At 33.2% G+C, this 26,899-nt stretch overlaps 4 protein-coding genes across 4 annotated transcripts; 2 read left to right on the top strand and 2 right to left on the bottom strand.

Moving 5' to 3' along the window:
• Positions 1 to 772: 772 nt before the first annotated feature.
• Positions 773 to 3,168, bottom strand: LOC110714432. The gene is made up of 2 exons (XM_021892943.1): positions 2,975 to 3,168; positions 773 to 1,083 (listed from the first exon to the last, which is right to left on the bottom strand). Exons 1-2 carry the CDS (start codon positions 3,086 to 3,088, stop codon positions 970 to 972), a joined length of 228 nt encoding a protein of 75 aa, XP_021748635.1. The 5' UTR covers positions 3,089 to 3,168; the 3' UTR covers positions 773 to 969.
• A 4,295-nt stretch (positions 3,169 to 7,463) lies between these two features.
• On the top strand, positions 7,464 to 11,219 carry LOC110714230. Its single transcript, XM_021892726.1, has 3 exons — positions 7,464 to 8,164; positions 10,001 to 10,055; positions 10,554 to 11,219. The coding sequence occupies exons 1-3, from the start codon at positions 7,907 to 7,909 to the stop codon at positions 10,871 to 10,873; spliced, it is 633 nt and encodes a 210-aa protein (XP_021748418.1). The 5' UTR covers positions 7,464 to 7,906; the 3' UTR covers positions 10,874 to 11,219.
• A 2,973-nt stretch (positions 11,220 to 14,192) lies between these two features.
• Positions 14,193 to 22,343, bottom strand: LOC110713927 (probable serine/threonine-protein kinase BSK3). Its single transcript, XM_021892376.1, has 12 exons — positions 21,818 to 22,343; positions 21,623 to 21,702; positions 21,118 to 21,215; positions 20,784 to 21,001; positions 19,668 to 19,803; positions 19,053 to 19,186; positions 18,847 to 18,952; positions 17,708 to 17,793; positions 17,248 to 17,436; positions 16,648 to 16,800; positions 15,716 to 15,829; positions 14,193 to 14,876 (listed from the first exon to the last, which is right to left on the bottom strand). The coding sequence occupies exons 3-12, from the start codon at positions 21,197 to 21,199 to the stop codon at positions 14,628 to 14,630; spliced, it is 1,467 nt and encodes a 488-aa protein (XP_021748068.1). The 5' UTR covers positions 21,200 to 21,215; positions 21,623 to 21,702; positions 21,818 to 22,343; the 3' UTR covers positions 14,193 to 14,627.
• A 1,458-nt stretch (positions 22,344 to 23,801) lies between these two features.
• On the top strand, positions 23,802 to 26,173 carry LOC110714420. Its single transcript, XM_021892930.1, has 4 exons — positions 23,802 to 24,055; positions 24,156 to 24,217; positions 24,345 to 24,468; positions 25,807 to 26,173. The coding sequence occupies exons 1-3, from the start codon at positions 23,998 to 24,000 to the stop codon at positions 24,465 to 24,467; spliced, it is 243 nt and encodes an 80-aa protein (XP_021748622.1). The 5' UTR covers positions 23,802 to 23,997; the 3' UTR covers position 24,468; positions 25,807 to 26,173.
• Positions 26,174 to 26,899: the final 726 nt, after the last annotated feature.

The raw sequence follows: 26,899 nt of genomic DNA, 5'->3' as shown, positions 1-26,899 counted from the left end.
AGAAAAAATGGAAAAGAGGAGTGAGAAAGTGAGTAGAGAGAGAGTGGCATTTTTATTTTTTGCCCATGAGTGAGAGTGGTCTTAGAAAGGCTTCAATTTGCTAAAGAACATCATTAAAGGGTGGCTAGATATTTCTTATTTGATATAATTATGCAAACTCCAAGGCTCCAATACATAATTTAGGCGTACACATGTTTTGATCTTAAACTTCGATGCCCAACTTCTCCCAATTGATCTCAAGCTAGGATTGACTCATTTGATAAAATTCTTACTTTAAATGTTAGAAAGTGTTTGGGTGTGACTTGTGTGAGAATCCCCTTACCTTTCACCCTACTCTCAAGTGTTTGAACTGTAAATGCTAGACCAAAAACTTGTGTGGGTTGAGGTCTATTCATGATCGTTCTCGTTAAAATAAAAATTCTCAATTGACAGCCAATTTCATATTGACAAAGACTATATTATTCCCTCTGTCCTAATTGTTTGTTCCACTTTCCTTTTTAAGGTGTCCCCAAAAGATTGCCCCATACTATTTTTAGCATGTTTTCCCACTTGCACTCTCTCTATCTCTCTCCTCATTGATATTTGTGTCAACCCATGTGCACCATTTTTTGCCCAAAGCCTTAATAAAGTAGATTTATAGTTTGGGGCAAACAATTGAGGACAGAGGGAGTAGTAAATACGTCAAACTGATGTAGAAGAATTCTGTATCACATTCTGACTTTGTAGGGAAGGAATAAGACACCAAAACTGATATAGCGTATGGTAAATACTATGTGAAAAGAACTATAAAAATGATTGATATAACTAGTCAAAAGCATACATAAAAACACTTGTAATTAGTCTAATTACCAAGCCTCTATAGCAGTTAATGACAGGAGTTCCTATACTGTAAATCTGTAATGCACCATAAGCTAAAATAGAAAACAAAAGCGGGATCCTGACACATTACATATATACAGACTATAGATTTCACTTGGCATTGCTCGACTCTGTCTTCCCAGCATCAATTTCCTCCTGTTTCTTCTTTGATCCAAATATGAACTCCTTTGCTGAACGTTCTGCTGATTTTATCTTGTTCTTGATCTGCCATCAGTAAAATTACCCAATACTATAAAATAAAATTATTCTTAACAAAAACAATGAGCCTAATAAACATGAGAGTAGAGAGAAAAAGGTTTATAGACACTCAAAAGAAGTGAGTAGAACTCTAAAAACAACAACATGCAATGAGGAACACAAATCAGACTCTAGTCTAGGGATGGTTATGCATTGCATCACTCATGTCATAAGGTAGCATAGATAAACTTTACTACAAAAAGCAGTCATAAAATTTTGTTCTTTTAATTTTACGTTGTAAAGTTCATAATATCACAGAACCAGTGAACCACAAGAATTCTCCCAAACATTATATACAGGCCTTTACCTCTCTAGATATTTAAACATTTTCTGTTTTCTTCTCAAGAGAGCTTGCAGAGTTCCATATGGCATTAAAAGAATTTTAATGTCAGATGGAAAGCTCTATAATAGTTCTAGAAACCAATGCTTGCATGAACACAAGAATTGCAATACAGATATATTATGAGACCTGCAGATTTGTCCTCCTGTACAGAAAACTACCTATATCTTGTTTGACTAAACACAACTTGTAGTATATCTCAATCAAAAACCAACAAAATTGACTTTGGTGGTTAAAATGAACATCAAACGAGAACAAAAGCATCACAAAAGGCTCAAATTCATCGAGCACCATTGGCCTATTGTGGAGGTTTTGAATATGTAAGTTCCCCTTTGATTAGGGGATTGGATTGGAGAGTATCAAGCATTCATTCTAAGCAGCTGTCTACAAAAGATAAAGTGGCTCAATGCGCAAATCATGATGAAGTGGAACCAATCAACAAGAGCAAGAGAAACAGGACAATAATATTTGTTATGACAGGAATAAACCTAAAAATTGACACTGCCAATGAATAATTTTTTTTTAACTTTCTAAAACATTGGCCAGTTTGTCACAGCATCATCAGCTATATGCCTATAGGGCTGTAGGCCTGTAGCATGCAGTAACCTTCGTGTTACTCCCTTCGAAAAAACTGAAAGCATTCTTCTTCACAGAAAATAGCAATTCAAAAGGATCCATATATATTCTGAGAACTTGGGCTAACTGCTTGAAACTGGCGCGATATTCAGGATATAAGTAAAGCTGGAGCATGTTAAATTGAACCACTACACTCGACAAGATTCTCATGCCAAAATTAGGCAATATCCTATATTCCTATGTTATAATTACATACATTATCCTGCTAAATGCAAGAAAGATAGCCCTTGACAATCTAATACTCTAACAAACCATACTATGCTCCTGAAATGCAAGATATATAACAAATTACTCCATACATCACTCAATCATGACTCATGAGCACCCACTTGGAAACCTCAAGTACAGCATTATCACCAATTTGACACTTCAGATTAAACCAAAGACTTCCATAACTAGCCGAGTTCAGCCATCGAATTGAATCCACAACTGTAACCAATCCTTAACCTCAAGGCCACATAATAAGAGCACAAGCAGGTCTTACATAAAACCAAAGGAATGACCCAATTCAAATATTCAATTCCAATCACAAAGTTCAAAATGAAGCTAAATTGACAGTCATTTTATAAGCAAAACATGCATTACAAAATTCAGATTCATTGTAACATATAAACCCATTTTATTAACAAAAACCCCAAAAGATCAAAGCTTTATCAATTTCCCCCGTAAACCCAAAAAAAAAAAAAAAAAAAAAAAAAAAAAAAAGAGTCTCAAATCATGGAAGTAATCAATTATTAATCACAGCATATAACAACTAATTTATCTACAAAGATCAAAAAATTACATCTGGGTATCACATAAATTGTAATTTCATGACCTATTTATCTATAAACTATAATCAACAGAAAATTACAAGAAAATGGGAAAGAAGAGGGAGCTTACAGGGTCAAGAACATTAGGTTGAGGACCATAATCAGCGGTTATCAGCAAGTAAGCAGCAACACAAGTCCCAACCATGGTTGTGCGTCGTATAAGCTTGTCTGTGTTGGGATTCATCTTCTCTCATCCGATTTCCTTCTTCTTGCTCGGCAAACATGCTAGAATAATGTGGAAGGCCAACTCCATATAAAGGTGGACCAAGTTTAGTTTATTTTAAAATTACACTATATTAAGTAAGATAATTATTTCACACATAATGATGATTAAGCAATATCACATATTATTAAACCAATTGGGTGTTGGTGCAGTGGTGGTGGTGATTGGGACTACACTTGGTAGGAGGACCTGTATTCGATCCCCGCAACAAAAGGGTGAACCGGGTAGAACACCAAAAAAAAAATACATATTATTAACATGGAGTCATTATTTTTGTTCGTCTTAGAGAATTTTTTTTTAAAAGATATTAAGTAGAATGTATCCGTGTTAAATGTTGATGCACAAATATATTAAAATAATATTGTAATACAAAAATAAAATCTTTATTAAATCGCTATAAAATGTTTTGTTGTTTGATTGTTATTGATTGAAGATAATTTTTCCCTTTATTCTTGTTTAATTAACCTTTTTTTTCGCCTTTTACGTGGTATAGCTTGTGTGGCAACTGGCAATGATAGCATGCCAAATAAATGCATTTTGGTTTTTGCTCTCCTTTCATCCAAGTAGTTTTCTAACTTTGTTATCAATTTTTACTATGAATGTTGGTAAACATAAATTGGGTTCTTTTTTCATATCAATTTGAATAATGAATTTGAATACTCCGTACTAGTGAGTAGTTACATAAAATTTGGATACTAGTGAGCAGTAACATAAAGATTGAAACTTTCATTAATTACGCTTGTAAGTTTAGGTAAGACTCCTCTTTATTGATGCATATTTGTACATTAAATATTTTATTACCATAAACAATTATCTTATTGATAAATTTAGGTAACATATGTATTGATTTGAATCTATTTACTTTTTCTTCTATGCAATTATGTGAGCATGCTAATAACTTTCAAAATGTTCAATCATTGAATCCCAATGTATTACTCCCTTCGCCCCAAAATATCTAGGAGTTGAGATGGACACATAGCTTTAGAAAATTTTGAATGAAATCGCACCCTTTAATACATTTGTTTGATGTAAAAAGATTCTTTTTGATTTTTTTATGTGGTTGAAATTGTTTTCCAAAAATCAGTGGCCCAGTGGGCCAGGGAAGAGTAGAGGAATATAGTTTATAACTAGCATAGTTCCCTGCGATGCACGGTTTACAAATCAACATATTAATTTATAATTTAACTTAATGATTAATAATGGAATCATTAAAATTAACAAATTAAACATTCATCGTTGTATATACAATTATACACACAAATAAAGACTCACAATAATGATCAATGGATAAATTAGAAAATGACAATGTAAATACTGTATATACAAACAAACATTCATCATTGTAGTAATATTTTACGATCCCTTAAAAAAATAAAATAAAATTTTAAGTTATTCTCTTTTCTAGTTTATTTTTAATTTTTCCAATTGTGGGTTTCAATCCAGTGAAAAAGTCAAACTAATAATAAACATCATGATAAAATATTTTTTTCCTATGAATAAAGGATTTATGTAGGTTTTACTTATAACAAAAAATTTAAGTTTGAAACTAACTCTATTATTTTTTTTATCAGTTGCAACTAATAAGAAATTTTTTATATCCCATAAATAATGCACACTTGTTACAACTTGCAAGCAAAAGAAACAGGGGTAATATTAAAAACCAAATATGTTGAACATTAGTATATGATCGATTCATATGAATTTTAGAATATGTTCACTCAATTACCTAGCCAACCCTAGTACATACTACTCATCATGTTTTTTATCAATTAAATTTCTATTTTTAAACCCCGCATAATACCCGTTTTGCATTATCTCGAAAATGACAATGAACATACACACAAATATAGACTCACATAATGACCAAGGGATTAAGAAATGACAATGCAAATAATATTTTACATTCCCGTCAATTATAAAATAAAATTTTACGTTATTCTCATTTCTAATTTACTTTTAATTTTTCCTAATTGTAGGTTTTAGTCTAGTAAAAGAGTCAAATTAATTAATTATAAACACCATAATAAAACATTTTTTTTCCTATTATAAAGGTTTTATATAGGTTTTACTGTACACAAAAATTTAAGTTTGACTTTTAAAAACTAATACTAACTCCTTTTTTTATTAGTTGCAACTAAAAAATATTTTTATAGCCCATATATTATACCTCTTTGTTGCAAGTAATAATAAGTAGGGATAGTATTTTTTTTAAAAAAAATGTTGAACATTAATTAGTATGTTCATATAAATTTTAGAATAGGTTCAGTCAAGTACAACCCTAGTACATTGTACTCATCATGTCTATTTATTCAAAAAAAAAAATCATTTTTCGACTCCGGATAATACCTATTATGCATTAGCCCAAAAGTAACCCTAAAATAAACTAAAAATAGGAAGATAATGAAGTAGAGTAATTATCAATTAAAAGGTAAAAGTGAAAAAGGTAAAATATTGTTGAACGTGAATAAGTGTAGTTTAATTAAGAAAAATATTACATATAGTGGCAAAGTTGATGCCAAATATTATTATTCCAAAATTAATTATATATACTATGAAAAAATATACTTTGTATTATATTTATAATAAAATTATACATACAATTCCTGTTGCATGCCCCCAGTTTACAATAATTTTATTGTACATCGAACATTTTGCGAAAAGTGACCCTTTATTTTTTACAAAGTGACTCATATGTTTACAAAAGTGACCCTTTTTTCACAAAAGTAACCTTTTTTTTTCTACAAAAGTGACCATTTTTTCACAAAAATAACTTCTTTTTTCACAAAACTGATCATTATTTTACAAAAGTGACATTTTTTTTCACAAAAGTGACCTTTTTTTTTCTATAAAAGTGACCCTTTTTTCACAAAAATAACTTCTTTTTTCACAAAAATGATCATTATTTTACAAAAGTGACCCTTTTTATCACAAAAGTGACCCTTTTTTTTTCACAAAAGTGACCCTTTTTTATACAAAAGTAATTAAGCTACAAATGCAAAACAGAGTATCAAAATCAAAATTCTTAAAAAAAAAAAAAGTATCAAAATCAAAATCGAAGAAACCCAGCAAAATTAGAACCTCCATTTTTACGAACAAACCCAACTCACCCACAAATATTGAACCACCGCCATTTTCAAACAAGCCCATTCAAACTTGTTCGAGCACCGCCCATTAGGTAGCTTCCAACACTGCGTGTCTGCGTGACTGTACTTCTGGAACTTGAGCGGCAACAATGGCGACACTTCCGACTGAGATAATCACAGAGATTCACTCACAATTACCTATTAAATCAGTTGTACACTTCAAATGCGTCTATAAATTCTAGAATTCCTTAATCAAAACACCCAATTTCATCCAACTTCATCTCAATCAACCCTTAATTTCCAACTTCGATCGTCATCTCCTCTTTTGTTATCAATCTCTTTATTATGCAGAATTCGACCATGACAAGATCTCTTTCTTAGAGGTCCAGCTCCCACTCTCAATTCAGGGAGTTCAGGTGTTTGGGTCTTGCAATGGCATCATTTGCATTGAAGAGAGAAATAAAAGCAAATTGAAGAGAGAGAAAGCTTTCAGCAATGGCCTTGATTAGAGCAAAGTTCATAAAAGAGAATGAGGAGAGAGAAGTAATTTTGGGGAAAAGTCTCACGTGTGAAATTATTTAGGGAATGAAATTCTTCCTCTTCTTTCTTGCCACATAATAAAATAGTGTAAACCCGCTTTTTTAAAATATTAAATTGTTAACATATTAGCAAAATGAGAGCTTGTGTCAGATATATAGTTTATCTGACACAAGCTCTCATTTTGTTAATATGTTAACAATTTTTTGCAAATTGCAGCCATTTAAAGTTCGTATTTTGTAAATTGCAGCCATTTAAATTTTTTTTTTGCAAACTGCAGCCCAAAAGTTCATATAAATTGTAAATTGCAGCCCGATTCAACTTTTTCATCGGGTTTACAAGTTGAAAAATCTTCGATTAAGGTTTTAGGGGCCATTTTAATTCTTAGGGGAATGAATTGAGCTCGGAATTAGCAAAAAAATAACGCAAGTATCTCGTTTTGCGTAACAAAAGTGTATCGATTTGTGGGAAACTGTAAATATGAGACACTTACGTTATTTTTTTGCTAATTCCGAGCTCAATTCAGGCCCCTAAGAACTAAAATGACCCCTAAAACCTTAACCAGAGATTTTTCAACATGTAAACCGATGAAAAAATTGAATCGGGCTGCAATTTACAATTTATACGAACTTTTGGGCTGCAATTTGCAAAATAAAATTTAAATGGCTGCAATTTGCAAATTTTCCATTTTATTTTATGTGTTCATTCAAAAGGATGCTTTCAAATTTTAATAGATCGAGTTGATTATGGACCAAACAACCAATTTCATACCGACAAAAATTTATCCTAATGTCAAGTATTAACAACCAATATTTAGCTTAACCTAATTTAGTAAAGCGGACAAATAACATCGTAAGATTAGAGTCTCTGGTCGTCTTACAACCTCGACGACAACAACGACAACTACAACAATAAAAGAAAATCCCAGCCAGAAACTAAAAGAAGGGGAATTCAAAGATCTGGAAGAGTAGGAGACTAGGAGTTGTGGGACTGAGAATTCAAAGAGACCAAATTTAATACCAAAAAAAAAAAAAAAAAAAAAAAAAAAAAAAAAAAAAGTCCCAAAAACACTAAAATTCGTTTTGAAGAAAACTCAATAGAGAGAGAAAATTCACCGATTTCAAAGGAGAAAAGAGAAAAAGAGGAGAGAGAAAATTCAATGGCGTCTTCAACTGTACAATTCATAGTAACCCCTTCAACAACAACTACTACTACTCCATTAACAACAACTACAAATCAAAATCAAATTCAAAATCAAATTCCAGTAGTTCCAACTCTCCCGCCACAATCTCAACCACCTCTTTCAAATAATTTCAATCCGAAGAAGAGACCTCTTGACCATGCTTATCTTCTTCAGAGTTCTCCTTACTTTAAGATGCGTGCTTTTATCAGAGACCTTCGTCCCCTTTTTCTTCAGGTTTACTCTTCTTTACTTTTTTTATTTTCTGGGTATCGTTTAATTTATGGAAAATTGATTTTTTTTTTTCTTTGAAGTTGCTTGCTTTTCTGTTTACTTTTACTTTCCAATTGTTAATTTATGTGGGTTGCTTGTTTTGTTGATTTGTGTAAAGTTTGAATTTCTAGGTTTTGGTTTTAATTGTTTCTCCAACTGGGTGTTGCTTGGATTTCTGTTTTCTGCCAAAATTTGAACTTTAATTTGTTTTTAATCAAATTAAATTTTGTGGGGCGAATTTGTTTTGAGATTTTTATGGGTTTGATTGCGTCAAAGAAATGTTTATCTTCCCCAATTGCGTTAAGGTGCATGAGCGAGAGTGTAGTTCTTGGTAATGTGCCTGGAATTGGATTATTTCGCAATTTTAGAGTTTATTTGATTTTTGGTCATGTTAATTATTGAAATTGATTATTGGAGTTTTAATAAGATCATATGAATTCAATGTGGATTCAATGAGCTAATTTAATGCTTTGTATTTGGTGAGAGTTGATAATCAAATGTTCGTGTTTGTTTATTAGTATAAGTCTGTTTAAGTATTTACAAGTCATAAATTCAATGGTCCGAGACCTCCGAGTAACTTAGCTGGCATTTTTATTCGGAAAAAATCTGATTTGAAACTCTAGGTACAAGATGCAATAATTCACTCACTATCTTTCCGAGGAAGTGTTTTTTTTTTCTACTATATTAGTCTAATCGCAAATCCGGGTTTCTGAGGGTCTGATGTGGGGTGCAATCCATGCCATTTTCATTCGTGAATAATTTGTTTTTACAAGATTGCGGCTACCCCTTGATTTGAGCCGTTCTTTTAGTGATAATCCATACTTCTGGTTTGCACGAGTATTAGATATTTTACTGTCAACCAACACTAACCTCCACTTTGACAGTCTATTTATTCTCATGTAATTGACATACTTAGGAAATAATTAAAGCGTATCCTGTTAATGATTTCCTTTCCTGAGCTGTTTAATTGAATTAGTGGTCATGACTGATGAAGTTACCAAAGCTAGGAAAGGTGTAGCAGAATTGGAAAGAGAATTAGATTTTATGATGTATGTGTAGATATTACTTAATGTAAACGGTTGTGGCCGCATGGGTGTACTTGTAACTGAACCTTCCATTGATGTTCATTAGTACTCGTTGGTCAGTTTTATAGCTCATGCTCGTTTTTGGATTTTCTGATCCAGAAACTATTATGAGCAATTTTTTCATGTTTACAAATTTCTGTCCAACTTCTTCAATGTTTTGTCAAAACGAATATTAGATAAACTACTGCGGATAGAGTCTCTCTTCTTTTCTTTGTTGAATGAATTTCTTTCGAGGGTGCTACGGATTTTCTGTATGGATGTGTGCTGGCTGCCTTGACAGAATGTTTTTCTTTTTGTTTTGTAGTTAATCAGCATAAGTCCTGTAGAATATGCTGTACTCTGTTAGGTTTATCGCACCCTAATCCTCAGTGATTCTCTTGGTGAGAGCAATGCACTTCTCTAACCTTGTTCTTCAATATACTCCCTAAAGCGTTGTTGAACTGGTTGTAAGTTGATTTGTAGTTTTTTTTTAATATGATATTTGAACTTGAACTCTTTCACACTTGAACTAGACTTCTGATAAATAATACATGATATACAAGGCCCTTGAGATGAGGTCTTACCAAGTTACCATTATACCTGTTGCCTCAGATTTAATTAGTACTGTGATACCGGTTTGCCTCAAAAGTTTTTATCATAGATCCTTTTTTAAGTGTGCTGATAACTATGTATGATCATAGTAAGACACTGATGTCTTTTCTTTTCTATGTTGAAGGTTCTCCGTGCCCCTGACTTTCAAAACTGTGAAGCTGCCCGCAAGATCCAAGAAAGTATGATAATCTCTCTTCATCTTTAGCTTAGATGTTAAAAGTTTAGTCTGTGCAGTAACTATTTATGTGTTGTATGCAAAGTATTCAATCTTGTTTGCCTTTTGTATCACTTCCTTTGTTCCATCAAATGCTACTGCGGACTGCCTTTTTCTCCCTCTCCCCCTTTCTTGAGGCGACTTTGGTGGTGAAGAAGTTTGGCTAAATATAGGTCCTACTTTGGTAGCTTAAACCTTGTAATACCATTTACGTTGGTCTCCAACACTTAACAGTTTACACCTTAAATAAAATGAGTGTTCACACCTTTGCCTTTCTTCTGGGTGATGAGTGTTCTAGAGAAATTTTGTAGACTCACACTTTTGCCTTACTTTTGATTAATGAGTGATCAAGACTTTTATTTTCCATTTTAACAAGTTTGTAACTTGTTTCTTCCTTTGCTGACCACTTGCTACCTTTGGTAAATCTTATGGAGTACTTATTAAATCAACTATAAACTTGCAGAAATGACGCTTATGGTAGAGTTATGTAGACACCAGACAGCGGAGAAGGTACCGCTAGCTAAGTGCAACAGCGGAGCAGGAAATTTAGATTTCACTAACGAGAAACAGGGAGGGCCTGTGCAGAAGCCTGCTGATCAGCCATCACAAGAAAAGCGCTTCCCAGTAGGAAATAATCTTGAAAAGCCAACGCATGGCAGTACCCGGATCACGGGAACTTACATTGTTGGTGGTTCCGCATTTGGCTGGAATTTCATCACATTCCATGGAACTAAACCTGAGTATTATGGCAGAACCAAGGAGTCATTTCGGGCTGGTAAATGAGTTATTTTCTCGACTGTTGGAAGGTTATGGTGTCTTATCTAGGGCTACTAATATTGATGAAGCCAGCATCTGTATTCTGTACTCTAGTTCTTCCATCGTTTTTTGGTGGGTCGAATTTTTGAAGGCTTGCTCCCTTTTTTTACCTTTGGATCTAGAAACTAGCTCCCATTGCTAATCTCTTGTATATTAGGCTATCAACTTGTGGAGTGTGACTTTCTATCTAGTTGCTGTAGGAGTTAAATTTGGTGACTTGGTTTGTTTTAGAATGATCTGGTTTGAATATCCTCATCAATTTGGTAAATGAATTAATTGCAATTTATAATTTGTAACCTTTTTCCTACCAAAACATTTTCTTATATTTTTTAATTTTTAATTTCCCTTCTTATAAATCAGAATAATCTTAGATATCTCCCTATTAATACTTGGTAGTGATTATGGCATGTTATGACTTTTTTTTTTTTTTTCTCTCTCTCTTCTCGTTCCTTCTATATTGCGGGCATGCTTGGATTGGGAGTAATACATTAAGGGGTCGTAAAAGTCAAACAAAGAAAATTAAGTGTAATTGAAGATAATGTAAAAGACTACTTTGGTTGATTTCAGCTTCAATAATTGCATACAGATCTCCAATGCAGTAGTCAGATGCAGAAATGTCGTCATACATTAGATACTCCACATTAGTAACATCAAGTACAACCTCTGTCCTTAGGTTACTACTATAGGAAGGAATGAGAGTATGTTCCCTAATAGAGCATCAGGTAAACTGCTGATTCTATCTTCTTTTTCTAACAGTATAGCATTACTACCATCCCTTTTTTTGAGTCGTTTAATGGGCCTAAAGATATATCAGAAAATAATTAATCAATGTCTTTGAAATTGAAACCCTAATTCGATCAAAATTAAAACGGGTTAGGGACATTCTCGGGTTGGAGTCGGGTTCAGTCCAAGTCAATAATTTGCGAGTTACAATTAGGTCGGGTCAATCTCGGGTTAAAGTCAGGTCATCATTTTTCCGGATTCAGACGGGTCGGTTAATAATCGGGTTCAAGTTGGTATTTCGAGTTGGGTCAGCTTTTGACAGCTCTAGAGTAATTATTGAATCAATTCCAATCCTTTAAATTAGGCCCATATATAGCTGAAAGTCCAGACCATATATATATATATATATATATATATATATATATATATATATATATATATATATATATATATATATATATATATATATATATATATATATATATAAGCATTTTAAGGGTTAAAGATTAATTGTTGTTACTTTTTTTTAGATTAAGCTAATTTTTCCAAATATTTTGGCCTGCTTCTTATCTTTTTCTCCAAGGTAATTTTGTTCATAGTATAGTTTACAAATAATTTTTACTTGGAACAACAAACATACAAGATTATGGTGATCCGTACCACTCTCACGAAATATACTAGGTATGTTTTTTGTTGTTGTTGTTATTGTTATTATTATTATTATTATTATTATTATTATTATTATTATTATTATTATTATTATTATTATTATTATTATTATTATTATTATTATTATTATTATTATTATTATTATTATTATTATTTTATTATTATTATTATTATTATTATTATTATTATTATTATTATTATTATTATTATTATGGTTTTTGTTTGTTGTTAGGGTCTCCCAAAAAATATTAATTCATTATAGTATTAGGGTTTTAACTTCTTTTGTGTACTACACATTATTTGACGATCAAGAATTAATTAGTGATTGATGGCTTAATTTGTTGGTAATGATGATATGTGATTTAGGAAATTTTGGAGTTGGAGGAGTAAGAATGTCCATATTCCCTTCAATGTCTCTAGTGCACCCGTTCAAAGTCGTGCTATATCAAATCACTGCAATGTTTCTGCTCAGAACCGTGCCCCATTGAATCAAACGTATGTACACATGAACATTCTCGATTTAATTACTACCTCCGTTACAGGTTATGTGCAACGATTTGACATAAAACAGAGAGAAAAATGTCTAATCGTTGCACATAACCTGTAACGGAGGTAGTATTAGTTTTTTTGTATATATCATAGATCATAAGAAGAATTACTAATGACTTTCAGGTCAAGCATTGATGAACCATCATCAGGTACGCAACTTTTTTTTTCCCTTTAATTTAGTGTTATCTACTTTTTTTTTTGGTTTTCTTTTCCTTTTAATTTTACCATGTTTTATTTCCTCTTTATTTAGTGTGGTTCGTAGTTTGGATTCTGGGTATACTTGGTTTATCTAGCGTTGGAGTCTACGACCCTTTTAAGGAGTATGTAAGACAGCTTATTTTTATCCTCGTTTATACTCCCTCTATCCGAAAATAATTGTTACACTACATTGTTACTCTGACCCTTTATAACTAAGTAGACTGTAGACTTCACCATTTGCTTAGCTATTAATTAAAGGTTTCTCATACTCCGTATTTAGTACACGTGACTATTATTTCTGAAATAAATAAAGTATTACTTGCTGATTAGAATTTTTTATGCAATTACACAGGGTGAATGACAAAATAGAAGCAAGAAGAAACTCGAAAAGGTTTAAGCTATATCATTTTACCTCCTGAATTTAAAGTCCTAAATGGGGCAAATAGTTATTGCTTCTTTTAGGACTGCATGTTTTTCGCGTAATTTTTTTAATTTTATTTTTATCACGAAGCATAAGTTCTTATAAGAGTTGATAAGTTGACATAAAACATCCTTGAAATTAAAATAAGTTTAGAAATAATTATGATTTTTTTGTGGCAATACTGATTAATACTATTTATAATCAAGTATATACAGGGAGGAGATGGATGCGCAAATAAGAAGGTCAGGATACATTTTTGATCAATAACCTCGACGATTACTTTACAGTCTACTTGAATAATGTCTGATTCAAACTCATTCTTTTGTGTTAGGGAAGTTGAAGCGGAGGTGCAAAAACTCAGAAGTGATATGACAAAAGAAATCGAGGCAAAGATCCAAAGGGAAATGGAGCTGAATCAAAGGGAACAACGGGCTAATGAAGCACCCATCAAAGTCTCATGGACGAAGGCTATTGTTAGAGCATTTTTCCTGGACTACTAGGGACTTATTGGTAGTAGCTGCAATTTGTTAGATTTTAAGGAAACAGAGGAAGTACTACGTAGAATTTCAAGACTTTAGAGTCATGAGTCGAGGAATTGACTATAAGTTCGAGTTTATAGGGGGCTTACACTACTTGCATTTTTCCCCTGTTAGCTGCTGATTAAATTACGCAAATAAAATGTTTCATCTGCAAGTCAAACTGAATAACAATAACAGATTAATAACGAGTCTGAACCTTGATATTGAAACTTTCATTGGATATATATGTTAAAGAAAGGCATTGCCCACACAATTGTAACAAGACTTGATGGAGAAACGGAAGCCATTATTTACTTCCGTAAATATAAGCTGAAAACTTGAGTTTTTTAGTTCAAAAACCACCCAAACCACATTTTTACTGTACACAAATTACAAGTTTATAGGATTTTGATGCCTTGCACTTGCAAACTCTCCAAGGAGAATGTGGGACAAGCTAATCAACCTATTAAAATTCTTGACAGCTGAAATTTTTCGTCTGAGAAGCTGCAAAGGAGGCAAAAATCTTCGGACAAGAGAATCACTGCATTGCCTTCTCCTCAATTTCAAAACTCACGTTTTAAGACCTTTTCTGGGGAGGGCATGCTTCATTCAGTATTAATTCATTGCTGCACAAGGTTTCTGATTATTTTGCATCTCTGACATCCCTTTTCGCTTCAAGGGTAGTGCCCTCTTTCAGAGCCTCTTGTGCCTCGTTTTCCATTCCAAGGGCAAAAAGAGCAGAAGCTTGAAGATATGAAGCAATGTGCCATACAGGTGAAATCACTTGAGCTTGCATTGCATCTTCTAAAGCTTCCTGTGGCATGTCGCTCATAAGATGTGAGAGACTGCGGCGTGCAAGGACTGTTGGAGAAATCATCCCACCATCAACGAACTGCACATAGTGGAAAGGGGCTCAGTTGTTAAGGCACAAGTTATCAGAGCAAATGAGCACATTAAATTAAGCAGTCAGGAGCATAAAACAGGTCTTCGGTCATCAATTTCTGCAGGCTACTCCCTCCCTCCATATTTATTCTCTGGTTAGGCTGTCATGCACAAATATATACAGAAAAAAATAACTAGGAGGGTGTGCTAACAGCGTTTGATTTGGAAAAAAATTCAAGTTGATCAGAGCAAAATCTGAGGGGGTTAATTGGGAAGTAACCCACTATCAATAGGGATTGGATTTGTCAATCATTTCATAACGCTTTGAACCCAACAAACATTTTTTTTTTTAAGAAACCCCAACAAATTAGTAAGAGATCATGTAGGCTTGTAAAAGACAATAATAATAAATTTGGATAGAGTTGTAAAAAGGAAAAATAGGATTCCATTTTCACTGCTCACTAGGGGTGGAGATTTCCATAGAGAAGCAAATTCAGGAAATCCGAAAAAAGTAGGGTAGAGAGTAAAACTTAAAATTCCCAGGTCTTAGAAAATGTTTTAGCCATTTAAATCTTAACCACTGTGACTCAAAAAATCTTCCTCCAGAGCATTCTTCCTGGCCATATATCCCAAGCTACCAAGATTGACAGCAGAAAAAACAAAAACTTGTCTAGACTCGATATTTACACCATCATATAGGTGTATCAGTAGCAATAAAACACACGAAACAAATAACTGACACATACTCATGGTTTACACTCAGAATTCCTATCTGATACACCAAGAAATGGACATCAAATCATGCTAAACATGTAGAAATCATCAAACATGCTAGGAAGGAAAATCCACCTGTGTGTATCGTTCTATTGCTGACTTAAAATCTTTCTGCTTGAAGTTACTATCACCTTTCTTCTTTGATTCCAAAGATTGCTGCATTTGGTCAGTCCACATCTGAAAGGAGAGCTGCAGTATATGGAAATCCATGATAAGCTACTCATCAAGGATATTTAAATATGCATATAAACAGCCCTTACCTCCACTCAGAAAACGATAGTAAAATGGATTAAATTAAAGTCAAATAATTACCAAACAGAGATACAGGCTTTAGAAGAGTTTATACTGTTTCCAACCAAATATAATTTAAGAAGTTATACGATCAATAAATTTAAATTGATTAGATTGCCGAAATATGCCAGGCATACTTTGAATGAACTTGAGAACAAACTCTTGACATGACTGACAACACAGTCCATACCCATCATTTGAGTCTATTTGAATTTCAAAGCAAAGAAATAACCATGAGCTAGACTTCTCCTTAATTCAGGAACAAATCATGGAGCTGAACATGAAGAAGTGTTGATACATGCCCTATTATTGCCTAATAAGAGCACTAAGTGATCAGAAAAGCCAAAAATCTGAAAAGTCTCATCGACATGGTACATTATATTTATATGTCATCAACTGCTAATTTTCAACAAGCAGTTAATAGTCTCGTGCATATAGGCTGGTTGAAGGTAAAGCTGCATACATCATGACTTCCAACTGTCGTAATTTCTCATACTACATCAAATGACAATTACAACACTGATATTATTAGATTCAATCTGCTGTAGATAGACTGATTAAAGCAATTTATTGAATTTCCCTGAAGACTGAAGAGCATTACTTTAAAAAGGAAATATATTTTGCCATAACTTCAAAGTATCTAGTGCAAAGACTGAGTAGAGACAGCAGATGACAATTAAATCAAATATAGAATAAAAATAACCACAAAAACAAACCTCGTTCGCCACTCCTTCATCATCTTTATAACCAAGTGACTCCAAAATTTCATGAATGGCAGTCAAGTCCCTTCTTGCACATGCCTCACCCAGAGCAGATAAAGGCAAGGATGATGCACTGTTAGGGATACCCATTAACACGTGAGAAGGAGTCTGCATAATGAATTGATAGAATTAAATTACGATATCATGGAACTTGCATAAGTGGGTACATGTAAGTATGTAAATGTTGACACAAAGACCAGCACAGTGAATGCAGTGGCAGACTGGCAGCTTAACTTAATTTATGGAAAAATTGGGTGCGGGACTGCAATTTGCTACCTAGTTCTGTGACTTTAGGCCAAAATAAACCACTTTAGCGCACTAATTTGCAATTTCCATTTTAAAAGAAGAGAGAAGAAAAGAGGGGGGGGGGGGGTTGTCAGTAGCGAATAAATAGTGGTTTTTGTTTCCATAATAACAAATATCCCACTTATAAAAAGAATAAATCAAGGCATTCGGCATGTCAGGAGACAGGAATAAGCAAAAACTTAACAATTGCCAAATTACGACTTAGAACAGGAGAATGGAGGCATTCCAAGAACAGTAAAGGTAACTGACCTCAATTTCCTTCTGAAGAGGCGTCAAAGCTGCAATCAGTGATCTAGTGTTTGGTCGCTCTTGTGGTTCATAATGTAAACATCGGGAAGCAAGGCGCACTAACTCAGTACCATCATCATTAGAAAATTGTCCTTCCAAACAGGAATCAGTCAGCATCTGAAGATTCCGATCCCTTATCAAGTCTAGGGCCTAAACATATGCGTAATGTATAAGATTCAATCAATCAAAGATATTTAACACATTTCATATCAATCCTAGACACTTCTCAGCAATACACAATAGTTTAACACTTTAGTCAAAAGATAAATTTATTTATCCAATAATCCAACTTATTCATGCAAACATGAACATCGCATTCCTCACCCACCGCATTTCACAGAAACAAGTAAGACAAAATATCATTCTACTAAAGATAACAGATATCTGAACAACAATGAAGAGGAAAGAGATGAATACTTACATGACTTGGTGGAATATGCTTTCCGCTAATAAGGTCGAGCAACAGAGTTCCAAAGCTATATATAACACTCTCTGGTGTTATTCTCCCTACAAGCATAAGATGATACACAACAATAACTAAATTAGTGACCTCTAGGTAGATTACCTTCAGCTCCCACATTGCTACAAAATATTAAAATATTAAAATAAATAGTGATGTGACCAAATATATGTAGCCTAACAGCAAACTCTATTACGGTAATTGTTTCCTAAGTTCTATCCTCCCCCACATTAAGAACTTAACATTTTGGGAAGGGCTCTGCTCAGACCATGGTCAGTTGATTCATAGTAGTTCAGGTCACAAACATAAAACAAGCTTACAACAGGAATTTCAGTTCAATGAGGAAGAATATTTCATTAATACACTTTGAGAGAACTAAATAGTTATTAACTCACAAGAAAAAACTCAAAATAGTTTTTATAAAAACAAATCCTTCGTCATATATATTTTACTTTCTTATTTTAATTCTTCACTCAGCTTTTGGCACATGCAGTCTAGTTCATCGGTAATTATTATTTGTTTGCAAAGCTTAGCTCATAATTGGTATGCTTTCAATGTGACAAATCACATGTAGTTGTTCTCAATATCCTAGTAGTCTACTCAATTGAAGAAAAAATCTGATAGAGAAAATCCAATTTGGTGAAAACATAGTTCTGTTTTACCCCTTTTGCTTACTCCGGTTTTGATTAATGACTTAAACCTTAAATTGTTCTGCACCACAAAACAACTCAACATATATAATACCAAAATTGATATAGCCAATGTACTTAGGAGTTAGGAAAAGCAGACTCCTAAAGCGCCTTAATTTCAACCCTTGTCCTTCAAGCAGCATAAAGCAGAACAATATTGCTAGGAACTAAACTGAAAACCAAATTTCCTAATCACCCATTCACCCCAACTCTTCCATTGCAGCTCTTCCATTGCAACTCTTCCCAAGTTCAACATGTTATTGAGCAGCTAACCAAGATATCAAATAATGCCTAATATTGAAAAGAAAACTCTACAATAACAACCCCCAAATTGAAAATGGGACATGACTTGAGTCTTTCCATCATAATAGAAGATAAGTGAAAGAGGAGAGGAAAAAGATCATAATTTACCAGTTCTTAAATACTCTGGAGGAGTAAATGCCAGATTTGTACTATAACTTTTCCCATCTCTGCTATTTTTCATCAAGCCAAAGCAAGAAAGCCTGGGATTACAATCCTGCAAGTTTTCAATAAATGATTTGAAGAATATCAAAAGAAATACTAGTACAATGAATTAGATTCATAGAATAATGACAGAATATCAGTGATTTATTTACCCCATCAAATAGAATTCTGTAAGCATTGAGGTCATGATAAAGGGATCGTCCTCTGCTCGTACAATATTCCAAAGCTTGAGCAAGATGTAGGACAACCCTCAACCGCATTGCCCACTTCATTGGCTGTGCATCCCCTACCAAAGTGAGTAACAATGAACATTTCAAAATACATAAGAAAAAAAATTAACCACAATTTAGGGAAGAAAATAGTTTTGCAGGTGGCATTGCCATACAATGGGTCTTTATATAACCTTAATTGTGGAGACAAAGGATTTAAACCTAATTCAGGTTAAGAATGTAAGGTGAGAAGCAGTTTTACAGACTTTCAACATAGCACAGCCTTCATTTGAGGAAAAAAAAAACAGCCATTAGCTCTAATAAATTAACAAGCTCGTGATTAGCAAGAACATTTATGAAGCTGCTAACTCATCCTCATAAGAAGATATGGGGAAAAGAGAAGGGGGGAAGGGGGAGGCATCAATGGGTACAGGCCAGATGAGCTTGAACCAGAATATTGCATATTTGCATGACACTGTTATCAAGAACTATATGTAAGGCTGTAAGCACCCCACAAAGCTCACTAAAACAACACAGCCACACAGGCCGCATACTTACAATGGAAAAGATGTTTTGCAAGGGTACTGTTGGGCATGTACTCAGCCACAAGTAGCCTTTCATCATTTTCACAACAACAGCCAAGCAGATTTGCCAACTTCTGGTTACGCAGCTGACCAACAGACCGAGCTTCTTCCTGAACATGAGAAAGAAGGACCAGGAACACGGATTCAGCAAAGCAATAAATGCTTATATAACAATTCTAGCTAGAAAAGTTAAGATACTATCATATGAGGGGTAGTAATATTCAATTGCATATAATAACTCAAAATGAGAAATTTAATAGTAATAAGAAAATCACACCTGAGATCAATAAGAATAGTGACTGAGCAAAGGAAGATAACACAAAGGAAACTAAGCTAAACTAACACAAATTATACACACTGAAACTTTTGCCATGTAAATGTCACATACTCCGTACAAACTAAAAAGCTTATTGCAGACAAGGTGGGCACAGACAAGAATATCATATTAGGTGACAATTGGACAGATAATTTAAAGTGACAGCAGAGCATCGATTCAAACAATCAACTTTAACTCTTCATTATGCTACAAATGATGTCAAACGATCAATACTCCAGCTATGGTATGGACAGTTGACACTTCATTTTGGACAAGTGGACAACACGATGGAAAAATTTTCATAGTATAGCAAAATAAAAACTTGGAAAAGTACCAGTGTGGCAATGTCTAACAGTGATACTTGAGTCCGGACAACATATCTTATATGACCTTGGTTAAGGACTAAGGAGTTCAATTTCAAATGTGACTTTTGGAACAGATTGAAATTGGACTCCTTAACTAAGCTCTAGGACATAATTTTGTTTTCAGGAATTAAATAGTAATATATATTACCTAAGCCATTAATTCTGAGCTAACATAGTGCCGCTATAAACAATTCAGTAAGTCTTCTCTCTCAAGAAAGTAACTTTATAATCAGAGAGAAAACGAGAGCAGATAAATAACATGCCAATTATCTGGTAATTCACTATGTACATTAGATTAAAATTTCAAACATGAGCGCCTACTAAAGCATGAAAAAAGTCAAAGAACTACTCGTTTGAAAGGTAAAGCATGGTAGGTTTGGATCGAAGGACGATAAGAGAGCTTCCTTACCAAAAATTGCCGAGAGTCAGGCCATGCACTTCTATTAAAACGCTTAACGACAATTCTTGTCTGGTTCTCTAGTTTCCCTTTATACACCACATTTGGGGCCTTTTCACCATGTTCAGATACGATGTTCTCAACTGCAAAGCCTGATGTTGCATTTTTAAGTTGTTCATATGTGAACTCGCGGAATGTGAGTAACCCAAGTCCATTATCATCCTCATTACCTGTCCCAAAACATGATCACCAATCAACACAGAAATTCTCCAAAAAAAAAACACACACACACAAACACATCAAGAAAATGACTATGCTTAAAATGTTGAGAAACTGCTTGACCTACCAACATCAGGAGCCTCGAGCACTGCTGTCTTATTAGGTGAACCTAAGCAACACGTTCCGAGTTTAGACCCTTGAGATCCCATTTCTCTACACAGTTACCTGAAGCACAAGCAACAAATATACTTTTCTAGCATCATGCATTAAAAAGATAATTATTCTAACATGAAAGGGGCGATTCAGAATTATTATCAAAACAGTATCCTAGTTAAATTTTCACATAAAGCCTAAAGGCTTCTAATAAAGATAACTCATAAAATTAAAAAGTTTACTAATGCATGGTAAAATCTTTCTTTCTATTTTTCTCTCTTCTAGTTTGTCCCATCAAAATAGCTTTTCAACTGTCACTAAATCGATTAAAGCAACAATATCATATAACCTAAACAAGTAAAAATTATATAGATCAAACAAAGTAATCAATAAATCTAGCAACCTCACAACCATTTTCTAGTAAAATCCAAATTACAAACAAACAGAATATTTTTCTAGAAAGTTGAGGAATTGCTCACCTTTTACACACACAATCAGCTAAGACAGCTTCTTACTCCTCAATTCAGTCAATAGATTAGCTTCTAACACTTCCAAAACCCTAAAAACATGAAAAAATTTCAACAAATCATCACACCCAGATCCAAATTTCTCAAACCCAGAAAATTCTGATCAATTTTAAACAAAATTCAATCCAAAAAATAAAAGATGGGTACCTCAAAAATCAAACAAACCCCACTAAATAAATCAACTTAAATAAACCAAATTGGATCAGATCAAGCAAATGGGTCATCAAATTAATAAGTGGGGCATTGAAGATACACCCAAATAACAAAATCTAAGGGAAATCAAAGGGTTTCAGAACATGAAATCAGGGAATTTTGACAAAAAAATTGGAAGTGTTGTCCAAATTCATGGAATTTGAAGAAGAAAATATAAGGGGGGGTCAGTCAATCAATCAATCCAATTTTTTTTGAGTAATATAGAGTATACTAAAGTGACTCCATTATTAAGAGGATAAAATGGGTGTTTATGTTTAACAATTGAAGCAAAAAAAACAGTAGAAGAAGACTAGAAGTAGGAGAGTGGCTGTAATAATTTTAGGCGTTGAGTTTACAGAACGGCGCCAGATAATAATTGAGATTTTGGTCAATTTTTCTGAATTGGTAGAAGAAATTAATAAGATGAAATGAAAAAAAAAGAAGAACTTTATGGGAGTTGCACGTGGGTTGTACTCATTCTTGAGATTCGAATCATTATTCTCTTTGAAGGTTAATGGCCTTTTTTTAATGCTATTTTTGCATTTTGTAATAATTAACTTTTCTCTTGGTAAAAGGCAAATAGGGAACTTTGGAGTTGTGAAAAAAGATCTTATTCATGCAACCTAGTGCTAGTAGCTTGTAACCTATAGCAAATGGCATTGATGAAAAAAAATGACATAAGTAAGCATGTTAATATGGAATTATGGATGTTAGATTTGAGATTAGATTTTTGGAAATGCATGACAAAAAAAAGAAGTCAAAAAAAAAAGAAGTCAAAAAGTCAAAAAAAAAAAAACTAAAATTAAGTGAGAATTGACTTATGCAGTTATGCACATTACAATCAAGCTTACCGAAGTCACCATTTTTAGATTTTTGGCACAACACGAGACAGTAGTAGTTAGCTTGTATGTGGACCAGAACTATGACCATTTATGACATGTTAGTTCAACATGAGGCGCAACTTGACGTGACACTTTATATATTTTACGTGTGAGGTGATTTTAAAAATTAAGTATAACCGTGTAAAAATGTTGATCTAGTAATATGTTGCTTGATTTAGGATCAAATCTTACTTAGTAAGAGTACTTAGAACATGAACATCAATAATGATATACAACATATCCTTTTGGCTAGATGTTTGGGTTGCTCAAAAGATTCCTATCGATGGTCAAATAGCTTAAAGGATTTCTCTTCCTTAATACTTCGTAGGAAACAAATCCTTAACCCCAGCCAAAATTTTGATTATTTTGATATTTTTTTAATGAGTAAATTAGTATATTAATAGAAGAAATGATATATGGTGGGGGTATATGTAAATAAGAAAGAAAAAAAATAAAATATACCCTTATTGATAGAAAAATTAAAGAAAGAGGGTGACGCAAAGGATGGAGATAGTGAAAAGTGATGTGGAAGAAAGAAAATGTAATGTATCAAATGGACGTAACGAGAGATAAATTAGGTATCCTCCCTGATGTTCATGCTCTTAAAAACAAAGATTTCCTTATCTTATTACCCGACATGCAGATGCTAAAACAAAAAAATATGGTGAAAGTCGATCTTTGGACAAAATTCTCCCTAATTGGGGAAAAAAATATATGTTAAATTATTTTCGAAACCTCAATATCCCCCGTAAACATAGCATTAACACATGTATATTTTCCGGTATACTCTGTATTTTTGAGGTAAGGTCAATTCAAACAAAAATAGAATCGATTAATGTTATTAATGTTTGAGGGTACAACCGTACAAGTATACTTTTATAAATGAACAAGTCATTAATTTCTATTTTTTGTCGTTTTTGTTTAATATAAACACATTATACTACGAATGTACAAGTATTAATTAAAAAAAACAAAAATTAAAAATTGATCGCGATACCAAACGAGTCTTTAACTTAAGTGGTCTAGACATATAGAAAGGAAAATTTGGTTGGGCCATATAATGGTTGATTCACTTGTGTCATAAGGAGAGTTGACTGGGCCTGGCTACCCGATGATTATGGTCAAATTCCAATAGGCGATATTCAATTGTATCAGAAATTGGGGATTTAGGGTTCTTCTGTCAGTTAAACTGTGAAATAGCAGAAGTTCGGTAATATAATTTCATAATTTGAAGCTGAAAATTCTTTGCCAAAGATGTCGAAGAAAAACAATCTTGCTACTCGCAAGAGACAGCACGATTTCGATATGCGAAGTAATTATTCATCTTTCTCATCCTTTCTAATTTGATTTTATTGTCAATTGAATTAGGGTTTTGCTAATTGAAATTTCCCAAATTGTTGCTTTATTATCAGGAGAAAAAGAGGAGAAAGAGAAAAAGGCGAAGAAGCTTCATGCTAATAAGAACAAAATGAAGGTATTTATTATTAATTATTACTGATTCTGGAATTTGATTGAAAATCATGTCAATGAAAGTTGGATGTTTAAGTTTTTTGGGTCAATGTTGTAATCTGTTAATTGAATTTGGAATTTGATGTGTGTAGGTTGATGGGAGTAATAAGAAGAAAAAGAAAACTGGTAAATTCTCAGTGAAGAAGAAATTGAAGACCAAATTGTCGGCGTCGGCGAAAGCTAAGGCTCAACAAGCTATGGAGCTTGATGATTAAGGTTTAATTTATTATCTTAGCAATGCAAATATGATTTTATTTGCAATGAACTGATTTTTTATGCTTAGATGAATTTTCATATGGTTTAATACTTTAATGTGGTTGCATCAAAACTTAAATTTTATGCAATTAACTCCGTTTATCTGGTTGTTCTATCTGATGCCTATGTTGTAATCAATAATTCAATACTACCTTGGCGGTTTAAAACGATGTTATAGACTTATTGTAGGTCTTATCGTCCGTATGTTGGATGTTAGCATTGTTAGTTTAATATAGATACTATAGTGACAATGGAACTATCTAATGAGTCAATGGCTGCTTGTATCAAAAGTGAGTTGCTGTTGCCCTATTGAACTGAGTTGGTTACTAGTGGATAGTTTTTAAGATACATAATCATGCTTGCTAGATTGAAGTTTAGGAAGAGAAATTTCCAGGGAATGCAATTATGCGTGGTAGGCTTCCTACAATCGAGAATTTGCTATATATCTATATACTTGATCCTTAGAAACGGTAACTTTTAAGCAACGAGTGTGCAAGATTTTGTACTTGATCCTTAGAAATAAATAATCAGGCACGAGAGATGGTAGCTCTACCTTTTTGGCCGGTTCCATGTGTGTCTACAAGGCTACAATGCTTGGTTAATGTAGGTCATATTAGAAACGGTAACTTCCAAGCATTGGGCAACTATCTGTTCTGCATCTTTGCTTTTCTAAGTTTTTGAAAAACGAGGTTAACTTAAATATTGAGGAATATTCTTTTGATTTTTTAGTGAATCCGGTCAAGGAGTGCATGTATATAAATAAAGAAGTAACTTACCTTGGCCAATGGCCATTTGAATCGGTAATTTTATCATAGCATTTGGCTTTTTATGACCCATAGGCTGTAATCCTGTTTCCCACTTATTTGCCAAAGACAAAGATTAATTGGGTTATGCAGACTGCAGAGATTTAGAGGGTGCCATGTTAATTATGAGAAAATCTTAAATAAAGGTCTCTAGTTGGGGGAAATTATCCCATAGACCCATACTATCAGAGATATTTTGCATGGAGCATTTCGTGTAAAGTAACTGTATAAGAAGTAAGTAATTTCTACTTGGGAAATCTATGACCTTGTACTGAAGAAGCCGTTGAGCTTGTTAATTCTGCTACTTATCGGATGTCTCCTCGCAATAGTTCAATTTGTTGAATAAATATATTAGCCAAACTGGGTTATGTTATGATTTCTAGTTCATGTAGTTTACTTTCATTATATTTTGCATTTGATGTTTGTCACAATCTTTATAGCACACAACGGATTATGGTCATTATCTTTCTGAATACCTTCCATCTCTTTTATGCAGGTTGTTAATCTTGTTTCGGCAGGGGCACCCACAGATATCTCCCCTATAGGCTCTGGGTGATCATGTGTTTTTTTTGGGATTCAATTATCCATTATAAAGATTCAATGTGACTGCACCAATTGTTTTGTTTTCTGTAGGCTGGATGTATTTATCTTACTCTTCGCTGCTGTTAATAGTCATGGTCTTTCAATAGAGAAATGTATGCGTAATTTTCTAGATCTTTCTGTTTAGTTAGAAGATATCGTTTTCATTTACCCTCAATTTTCTTCAGCGTTGTCAATTATATCCAGACATATGATTACATTTCCTTTTCATGTCTAATACTATAGCAATGCAGAGTAATTTAGCTATGAAGTATTTACATAAATGCTTGAATGGGATTTTCTTGGCCAATTTGTGTGATTTTTCTAAGTTTTCAGGATTCACGCTTAAATTTTCCCGAAAAGGAAAGAAATTATTGGCCGTTTTTATGCTAACAGCTCCAGAAATTTAAACTGAGTGAACCAAAATAATGGTTTTTATTTTACATTATGATCATATTGTAAAGAGATATGAAAGTAAAAATTAAAATGTCTTAAATTGCTCTTAAAAGATAAATTCTTATGTTTGAAAGAATTGATATTGACATGATGGAGTAGTGTTTTTGTTCATTACTGTACAAGCTTTTATTTTGTGGAGTAACATTCATTAGTGTAAGATGATGCCAACTTTTGAGACAGAAGGGTGTAACACAGATCAGTATGATCATATTTTAAAGAGAGATGATAATTAAACCATAATGTCTTAAAGTATAATGTTTGAAAGAATTGAAATGACATGATAGAGTAGTGTTTTTGTTCATTAAAACCTTTCTTTTTGTAACATTCATTAGTGTAAGACGATGCCAAATTTTGAGACAAAAGGTGTAATATTGACCAACTCAATTAACCAAAAAATGAAAAAAATATGACTCAAGATCACCAAAATCTTACCTATATATATGGTGCCCAAATGCTTATCTTGGGGTTAGCTGTGCCGGTTACATATGGTGCCGAAATGCTTGTCATGTCATTTTAAGTCATGTTGTACCGTGCCTAGTCAGGTCTATATATGT

This window comes from Chenopodium quinoa, unplaced genomic scaffold (assembly GCF_001683475.1).
Source record: "Chenopodium quinoa cultivar QQ74 unplaced genomic scaffold, ASM168347v1, whole genome shotgun sequence".
NCBI lineage: Eukaryota > Viridiplantae > Streptophyta > Magnoliopsida > Caryophyllales > Amaranthaceae > Chenopodium > Chenopodium quinoa.
The sequence above is the reverse complement of the archived record's forward strand: the minus strand, read 5'-3'. Positions and strand labels throughout refer to the sequence as shown.

Coding starts and splice junctions, on each gene's coding strand:
- LOC110714432 (XM_021892943.1), bottom strand. CDS start 3,088: ATGAATCCCAACACAGACAAGCTTATACGACGCACAACCATGGTTGGG. Junction 1,084..2,974: donor AACCTAATGTTCTTGACCCT/GTAAGCTCCCTC, acceptor TACTGATGGCAG/ATCAAGAACAAGATAAAATC.
- LOC110714230 (XM_021892726.1), top strand. CDS start 7,907: ATGGCGTCTTCAACTGTACAATTCATAGTAACCCCTTCAACAACAACT. Junction 8,165..10,000: donor TTCGTCCCCTTTTTCTTCAG/GTTTACTCTTCT, acceptor TCTATGTTGAAG/GTTCTCCGTGCCCCTGACTT. Junction 10,056..10,553: donor TGCCCGCAAGATCCAAGAAA/GTATGATAATCT, acceptor ATAAACTTGCAG/AAATGACGCTTATGGTAGAG.
- LOC110713927 (XM_021892376.1), bottom strand. CDS start 21,199: ATGGGATCTCAAGGGTCTAAACTCGGAACGTGTTGCTTAGGTTCACCT. Junction 19,804..20,783: donor CTGACTCTCGGCAATTTTTG/GTAAGGAAGCTC, acceptor TCTCATGTTCAG/GAAGAAGCTCGGTCTGTTGG. Junction 18,953..19,052: donor ACAGAATTCTATTTGATGGG/GTAAATAAATCA, acceptor GAAAACTTGCAG/GATTGTAATCCCAGGCTTTC.
- LOC110714420 (XM_021892930.1), top strand. CDS start 23,998: ATGTCGAAGAAAAACAATCTTGCTACTCGCAAGAGACAGCACGATTTC. Junction 24,056..24,155: donor GCACGATTTCGATATGCGAA/GTAATTATTCAT, acceptor CTTTATTATCAG/GAGAAAAAGAGGAGAAAGAG. Junction 24,218..24,344: donor CTAATAAGAACAAAATGAAG/GTATTTATTATT, acceptor TGATGTGTGTAG/GTTGATGGGAGTAATAAGAA.